General features: G+C 43.3%; 1 protein-coding gene across 1 annotated transcript; it reads right to left on the bottom strand.

The window, feature by feature from the left end:
• Positions 1-1,815: 1,815 nt before the first annotated feature.
• On the bottom strand, positions 1,816-8,210 carry PIGU (phosphatidylinositol glycan anchor biosynthesis class U). Its single transcript, XM_053453795.1, has 12 exons — positions 8,065-8,210; positions 7,436-7,500; positions 6,673-6,732; positions 6,031-6,093; positions 5,564-5,673; positions 5,050-5,150; positions 4,592-4,689; positions 4,084-4,238; positions 3,552-3,695; positions 3,304-3,428; positions 2,971-3,113; positions 1,816-2,807 (listed from the first exon to the last, which is right to left on the bottom strand). The coding sequence occupies exons 1-12, from the start codon at positions 8,192-8,194 to the stop codon at positions 2,694-2,696; spliced, it is 1,308 nt and encodes a 435-aa protein (XP_053309770.1). The 5' UTR covers positions 8,195-8,210; the 3' UTR covers positions 1,816-2,693.
• Between the last annotated feature and the right edge of the window lie 243 nt (positions 8,211-8,453).

Below are 8,453 nucleotides of genomic sequence, written 5' to 3'. Positions count from 1 at the left end.
CATCCTCAGTAAGTCTTCTATTTTTGTACGTTGCCACATCAGCCACCGAAGCACAAACATTCCACCTAAATGACAATGACACACGCAGACCACATGCACGACGCCTCATTCCAACACATACTTGTCGAAACTCTCAAATATGCTGAGTTTGCGTTTCTCCTGCACAGTTATAGACGTTTCTCGCCCTTGCACAGCGAGAGTAGACGGTAGGCACGAAGTTTGTGAGTAGCACATTGTGGAGATATTGTTGACTTGTTTTGTGCGTCATGGATTCTCGGCCAGTGTGAACGCGGGGTGTTTTGTGGATCTGAAAGATCTCAGCCTTACTGAGTTTAACCCCAAACTCCACACCTGCCAAGGGTCTAATGTATACCCCCCCCCCAGCGGCTATATCCTCTTGTCTCCTTCCTCTATGAACGGCTGGTGGTCTTCACTTCATTTATGTCATCGACATAAAGCAGCCCCGGGTCTCGGATAGAAATATAACACATCGAGCGTTGCCCGCCAGCGACATCAAACCTCAAGGAAAAGGAAGCAGAGAAGAGGGTATAGCCGCCACACGACCATATCAACAATCATAAGTGAAAGGTATCCCCTTTATGACGATAAATAATGACTATTAAAAGTAATTTTAGCAGTAAATTTTAGTGTAATTTACGTATTTTTCGTTGGCCGATACGGGGAAATATTGTATTATATATTTTAATGAAATACCCAGCATTGCCTGCTTTAATTATGTTAACGTTAATCCTTTTAATATAATCGATTTTATTCTGTATGCGCATCTTTAATGATTTTCAATGTTTGAGTGATGAAGCACTGTGGGTAAAATAATTTCTCCACGCGAATCCATTCACATGTAAAAATATATATAACTATAAAAAACCTGATGTGTGTGTATATAGAGATGTACCACGTGTATAAAGCTGAATAAATATAATATTGGGTCAGATTTATCACGCCTGCTTTGTATGAATCTAGATACAGACTTGTGATTAGCGGTGTTTGTGCGTCTGAAGAGACCAAAGTCCAAAATACGTTCCCAAGAGTTTGATTATTGTAAGTAAAGGATGAAATCGGGCCGGCCGACGGCGAGATCTCCGGCTGCCGTTTAAACCGATTACACAGAATAACCGGGGCAGCTGTAGCAATCACTCTTTGGGAATTACCCCGTCTGCCTGCAAAGAGTTAATAAGACACAGACTCGTTGAGGCTTCGACAGATTTATTGTCCCAATTCCCTACAAATAAATAGATTGTAAAAATTTGTTCAGAAGCAAAATCCAGATAATCAAAGAAACTTCAGCAAGGGAAAAAATATATATATCGGTGTCCTTTACCCCGCACTGTGGTATTATTTCACCCCATCATTGTCACTTAAAGGAACAGTCATGCCTTTAACCCCGCAATGATTACAGTAAGCCATCTTTGCTTCATCCACAATTAGTGGTGGTCAAGTTACGATGATTAAAAAAAAAAAGGTATATGGATAAAGAAACTGTGGCTATTACTGTAAGAACAGCCATGACTGACTGCTGTGTTCACCTTGGAACACGCTAAGGATGTCACATGTGTGGTCACTAAACCCCGTCACGCAGGGTGTCCACCAACTGTAGACACAGGCGCTGACCATGACAAGCGAGGAGGCCGATATCAGCAAAGAAGGTTGGTCACGATGTCCTCTCTATTTACATAAAATAGGGAAAAGAATAGCCATGACTGTTCCTCTAAGAGCTCAGTAGCCCAGAATACATTGCCCAGCAGCACTCGAGTCACATGATACAGCTTACTACCCTTCATAAAGGTCAGTCCCACCAACAGAAGTCCGAGCGTGATGTGAGTTACAGCCGGTGCAGACATCAGACAGATCTTCTGAATCTCTGCCCAAAACACACGTATTTCTCACATCAATGATTTGGTTTCATGATACATACAAACACTCAGAGGGGACGGCGATAGCACGTGTACACGCGAACCGTACTGACAGTGTGCACCGTCTGTATAAAGTAACAGAATAGTACACAGTACTCCATCGTACAGACGCCAGAAGTGGCCAACCTGCCGCATGTTAGGAGAGCATGATAGGAGTGATAGTCGCATGACAGCAGGAGAGCTGAAAGCCGTCCATCTGCCATGGCTATAGCAGCATAGTATAAATAAACTATAAATACAGGCACCGGCCAATGAATAAATCACATGTAAAATGTTTTGTGTGCAAACTCATCGTGAAATATTCAAACCTGTAAAAAAAAAAAAAAGCATTTCCAGTACCAGATGGTTTAGAACGCTGAAGAAATGAAAGTAACGTTACTTACCGGCAAGGCTTTCGGCATTAGCAAAGTAAACACCATTTTACTTCTCTTTAAATACCATCTTTGTAAATATTTGGGGCTTGAACTGAAATCTCTCCTTCCATCCGTCCTTGCAAGCAATGAGGCACCCACAGCGGAGGATAATACTGCAGCGTGTGGGGCGGAAGGGAGCGGGACACGAACAATCTCACTTAACTTATTTCTTTGAAAACCATCAACTTTAAAGAGTCTGAATGCAATCGTCTTTGAAGCGTCCGTTTAGGGACCTTAGAGGGACGGGCTGAGTTGAAACGGAACGGTCTCCCTGCATAGTTTGGGGGGGATCCTGCCCCCCACGTCACGTCTCTCCTGTAGAACTTGCTTCCTTGTGTCCGCCGCAGGTTTACTTCAAGATCAGCGTGGCTTCGGTTCCATCGCGCTTAGTTAAGTAGAGGCCATGATGGAGATGATATTCCCTCCGCAGGAACGCATAGAAATAATCAGAAACCAGCAGGATCTGCACAAAACATAATAAAAATGGATGTGATCCATCCTGTCCTTTATTCCAACCCTTTTCCATATATATATATATTTATTTATAAAATTATTCACGTCAATGGCTATTTACCACCACCAGGTTTCTTCCTCATGATGGCCCCAGGGGCCACTGTCAAACGTACCTGTCCTACATTAAACGAGAGAGTGATGGCGTAGAAGAAATTGGAATTGGCGCTGCCTGCGTAGATCCACAAATGCCACAGGACCGGAAAGAGGAGCGAGCACACGATCAACATGCACGACACGATGAAGAGATTGCGCAGGACTGGAAAGATATATAAATAACATGTAGAAAATATTAAAACCTAGAAGCAGCATCAACGGACCTAAAACCACTTGATAGCACTCAACCAAGGCAACAAACACACACACACACGCACACGCGGTCTACTGTCACGTTTCACATCGAGGGTCTCTCGTTAAGTGGCCAAGAAGTCGCACTCAAGAAGACTTACACCTAGAAAGGTGAGACCACATGGGCAGGAGAGCCATATATAAAGCCACGTCGCCCACTGTGGGGTAGGACTTGAATATAGAAATGATGGCGAGCTGGATAAACATCAGGAAGATGGGATGTTCCCTGCAACAAAAAAAACAGAAGGTCATGCATTTCACACACGGGCTTAAACGCGCCAACCGGCAGACAAACGGCAGCTTTGTGCAGATGTACAGAAGGTGTTTTTCACATCATGGTACCACTCACCTGAGCTTGATGGTGAGAGGCACAGTGTAGAAAAATACATTGATCTGGAACACGCAGACGAAGAACAGACTGAAGTGCTCGAACATCTCGGCGAAGAAATACCAGAAGAGGCCAATGTTTGGTGTCAAATCTGGGACAGAAAGTCTGAAAACGGGCAAACAATAGAGAATAATCAGATATGGTGCGATGATGTCACAGAGTCAGTACGACTTCACAGAACCCCCAAATAAATTGTGTTTTTTACGGGAAAGATCAAAACCAAGAGGAATAGCAATACTCAGGGGCGTCCAATATCACAGAGATTGAATACCGAGGGCTAACGTGTTAGGATAAAGCCATTCTCATGAAACTTCTCTTATACATGCGTGGCAGGGAATGGCAGGCTTTGCGTGGTTATAGGAAGGCATGTGCATGCAGGGATACTCTGTGTGCCCACAACCAGCCTTTAATGGCTACACATGTAAGAAGGCTGGGGCAGGCTACTCATCCTATGTATCTATACAACACTTCGTATGGTATCTGTGAAACTTACATGAAGCCGTATATGGAATAAATGAAGTCCCAGGAGTTCAGCAAGAAGAAGGAGTGACAGATCAGGATGGTCAAAGAGCCGATGTACAAGGAGGAATACTGACACGTGTAGAGCCAGAAAGCGGAGCTCTTCAGCTTCACGGGGATAAACTCCCTCTAGAGAGTAAGAGACACCAAACTCGTTGGATTTCAGGGAGCGACAGCTTAAAACACAGGAATTCCTAACAAAACATTTTACAGCAACGCGCCTCGTTTAGAAACCATTAACTACGGGGGGGGGGCATTAAAACGGATCTGTTGTTTCCCCCGACTTTAGAATGCTATGACATAAATAAGCCAGTGACGTTCAAAGTATTTAACCCCTTTAATCCGGCAGCAATAAACACATGAAACCATTAACACCGACTACTTATGTGGAAAGCATAGAAGTAAACTCCTATCCTAGCTCTGGCACTCATGAGGTTAAAATGGCTTTGCCGTTGGGCGTGCGAGTTCCTTTAACTACAAACCTGAAGAAGGAAGAGTAGAGCCGGTGCGAATAAAGTGACTGGGTAGAGAGACTGGTAGGTCGCCAGCGCCAGGAACACCGCACTCAGCAGAGGGCTTCCTGACGGGGAATAAAAACGGCTTGAGTGAGGAATTCAAATGTAGAAAGAGCAACAAATATCCCTGCCACGGACATTCCTTACGGAAGAGAATCTTCTTACGGAGAAGGTCATTACAACCATTCGGAATAATTTCAGTCCCGGGGTATCTATATACCCTCAGTGCGATTTTCACTGTGACCCAGTTTAAAAAGTCATAACAGAGTCATTTGTGATGTCATCAATAAAGTTCGAGCATGGAGATCATTCTAAGGAACATAGCCAATACTTTCCAGAATTTGTGCATTCCACTGAAAGCAATACATGTGTGTGTAATATACACACACACACACACACTGTGCTCACCTGTAAATGTTACCCACCTTTGACAGTCGCCAGTATGAACAGCGCAATGACCGTGTTGTTAATGGCGCAAGTGGATTTGGCCACACAAGACAGAACCGTGTAAGGATTCAGCAGGTAGCTGTAAAGAGAAACGACAAATATGAACAACTTTAGAGCTGTAGAGCTCGCTTGTTAACCTGTTTCCATCACTAAAATACACGGTTAATTTATACGAGAAGCGCTTACTAATATACTTCAGAAGGTTTTATATTCCTGGCTTTTAGTTACCTATTAGTAGCCTAGAAAAGCATCTATTGGGATCACTAAAGTGGGAGATTTCAGTTTAGTGCCTGAAGAAGCTTGCAATCTAATGCATTTCATGACTAACACAATATGACTCTAGGCCTATTATATGAAATAAGATATCCTCAGCACAAAGATAATTAAATGTAAGTAAGTGAAACAATATTAGCATAAAACCCACTGAAAGGCCAGCAGCAGAGCATTTTAAAACACCAAAAATAAATAAAATAATAAAATATATATACTTACAAGAGCGCTACCTTCAGAGGGACATAGTACATCTGTGTCGGGACCCTCAGGAGATCATGACAGCCCGGTGCATACTTATTAAGCTCCAAGTAAAGTTTCTGCCGTTTAAACTGCACAGACACAAACACCCGGGGTTAAAAAACGAACCTTTTTCTCATCGGTCACATCGAATTGAAATATTTTCGAGACATGCCAAGTGATGACGGCAGCAAAGCTTGGAGTTACTGATGGTGGAAGAAGGTGGAGACGCAACAAAATACGATGCAAGTTGTGGCAAACGGCAAAATTGTGTAATAAAATAAAAGAAAAAAGGCTGCAGCCTCCAACAAAGCGCAGCTTCGCGACCGTACACAACGAACCGCCATCTTGCCAAATAAAAAAGGCAAATGCGTTATATCATGAAACTTGTAAACTAGCCGTCAAAAACAGACCCCCCAAGATGTCCAGACCCCACATACAGCCCTTACCGTTACTTTGTTGTATTCTTGAACTGCCAGGTAAAGCGCCACAGCCGTCAGGGCGTCCGTTATCTGAGAAGACGAAACCAAAGCAATCAATCATCAATATTATACGCATTCATTAAATACGTCACATGTATGGAAGTCAAGGGCACTTGGGGGCAAATCTCCAGGCAACAATGGCCATATTCCAAAACACTTATTTTGAACTTTAAGTTGTAAAATACAAATTGTGTAACACGTTAAAGAGCCAGGTTTGAATGTAAGATATTAGCCAGGGAAATGTTATCAAACCTCTAATAAGATCTTGATAGTAGTGGAACGGGAATTATTCTTCATAGAAGTCCCGATAGCACAAACACCCCGTATTCTATTACACTCATAATTCAGATTCTACATTGTCCACCAATCACTACACTGACTTTAAGCATTCTATCTCATACTTCAGCTTGGCCACGTTCTAAATTGTTTATTGCGCAGTGTTCCATTTTTCCCCATTTTCTTATTCTACGACCCCAAGCTCTATGTATGATAATTCCGCTTATCGGAAACAATGCTTATATTCATATCAACCCATGAATCCAAGCCGCGGTCAGCCCATCCCCCATCTATATAATATCTATAACTGTTCTATAAACGTTGGTCACTTACCATGAACACAATTTCCACATAGTCCACGAGGAAATGGAAGAGATATATAATAAGCGGCGTCTGCAGAAAGAGAGGCACGTGAGATAGCTGTACTTTTATTATTGGGGTTTCATACACAGCAGCCGGTATTATCTCCAACTCCGATGGGAAATATATTTTATCGGAAATAATTCCTGCACCACGAACACGGTACCGGGGGGCGGGAGTGAGAACAGCTCCAGTGCTGGATTGATAAGGCTACGGTAAAGTACTATATTGTCCTGATTGTAGGCTGCGCTCCTATCGTTTGGTGTTATCTTAAAGAATTGAATTTGGGTTCTTCTGTCTTCGTCCGATTCTCAGGCCTCCCGCGCAGGGCGGAGCCTCCGGGCACAACCCCTTCCTCGATTGGAGGAACAGGGAGAGGAATTCCCCCGATAGGCCAGAATAATGCAGAGAAAACCGCTTTTCTGGCCTATCAGTGAAGTTCCACAAAAGAATGGCGTCACAGTAACAGCCAGCTCCTCCAATCGGGGCAGAGGGTGTGTTCATGGAGAAGTAGAAGAAGACAGAAGACAAAAAAGAGGCAAGAGAAGAAGTGGAGCTGCGGGGCCACGGAAGAAGTCAGAAGGGAAGAGAGGGAGACGTTGAGAATACCTAAACTTCTATCCTAGGCCACACCCTTGATTTAAGTATTTAAATTAGGGGGGGTTACAACATATTACCTGGACAGTATGGTAATCACGATGAACCGATTATTACATGTTTGTGAGTGACTGCTTACCTCGTGAAAGACATCTCCAGAGTAAGGGGACACTCCAAGGTCCAAAAGGGACATTCCTTCGACCACTACAACGGACAGACACGGTGCAAGATCACATCATTATAACGCCACGGACAGGTTTAATAACATTAAAAGAGAAATGAAGCACGCCGGATCATTACTGGATATGTAAGATAGACCTTATGTACTATTCACAACTAGAACATTTTTACAAACATAGTCAAGCAATCAGACATGGTTTAAAAAAAATGGGTGTGTTATATATATATATATTTAAAATGCACTGCTAACTACCAGACAAAGGGATTCATATTAATAATATAAACATAAGTGTATAAACCTAGAATTTATTCTAGTGATGATGATTATGAAATACTCCCATAAATCCATACATAGAATATGAACCAATCCAAGAAATAGATACCTTTTCCCCGCTTGTCACATATTACAGACCTAACATTACCAAAGGGAATGAAGCCAGATCCCTGGTACCCCAAAATAAAGACCCCCCCCATAAGGATGACTCTAAACCACACATGAGGACTCATTGTAGATTCTACCCCTCCCAGGATGCACAGCCTGCTTCCACCCCATATTACTCAGTAACCCCCCAGATCTACCCCACTTACCCCTTTTCCATGAGCTCAGCGGGGATACCACCTCCACCCGTTCAGAAATAAACCCTACCAGGCTAGAACGGAACAAAATAGCCCGAATAGTCACAGCTACAAGCACTACCAACACCAAAGGAGCCGCCATCTTGGTAAAGCAGCCTGGGCTCAGGCGGCGCACTGGCTCATGGAACTTGTAGTCCCGTCGTTAGAACGGAACGCTGAAAGCAGCCCAGTGGAAAACTACAAATCCCAAGAAGCACTGCGAACGACAAGTCTTTTTTTTCCGGGTGTCAAACCTACTACAGCAAAAGGCACCTGTCAGTTGGGCGCACTGTGTACTTCCTGAAACGAAATGAATACCGAATCTAATGTGCTATACGTTATATTCTGCGATACTTTTGGCC

Source organism: Spea bombifrons, chromosome 13 (genome assembly GCF_027358695.1).
Source record: "Spea bombifrons isolate aSpeBom1 chromosome 13, aSpeBom1.2.pri, whole genome shotgun sequence".
Taxonomy (NCBI): Eukaryota; Metazoa; Chordata; class Amphibia; order Anura; family Pelobatidae; genus Spea; species Spea bombifrons.
The sequence above is the reverse complement of the archived record's forward strand: the minus strand, read 5'-3'. Positions and strand labels throughout refer to the sequence as shown.

What these genes read in the sequence shown, in the direction of transcription:
- PIGU (XM_053453795.1), bottom strand. Translation starts at nt 8,194, where the DNA reads ATGGCGGCTCCTTTGGTGTTGGTAGTGCTTGTAGCTGTGACTATTCGG. An exon ending in AAGAATACAACAAAGTAACG is followed by an intron (nt 5,674 to 6,030) that starts GTAAGGGCTGTA and finishes GTGTCTGTGCAG; the next exon opens with TTTAAACGGCAGAAACTTTA. An exon ending in TCTCGTTTAATGTAGGACAG is followed by an intron (nt 2,808 to 2,970) that starts GTACGTTTGACA and finishes TGTTTTGTGCAG; the next exon opens with ATCCTGCTGGTTTCTGATTA.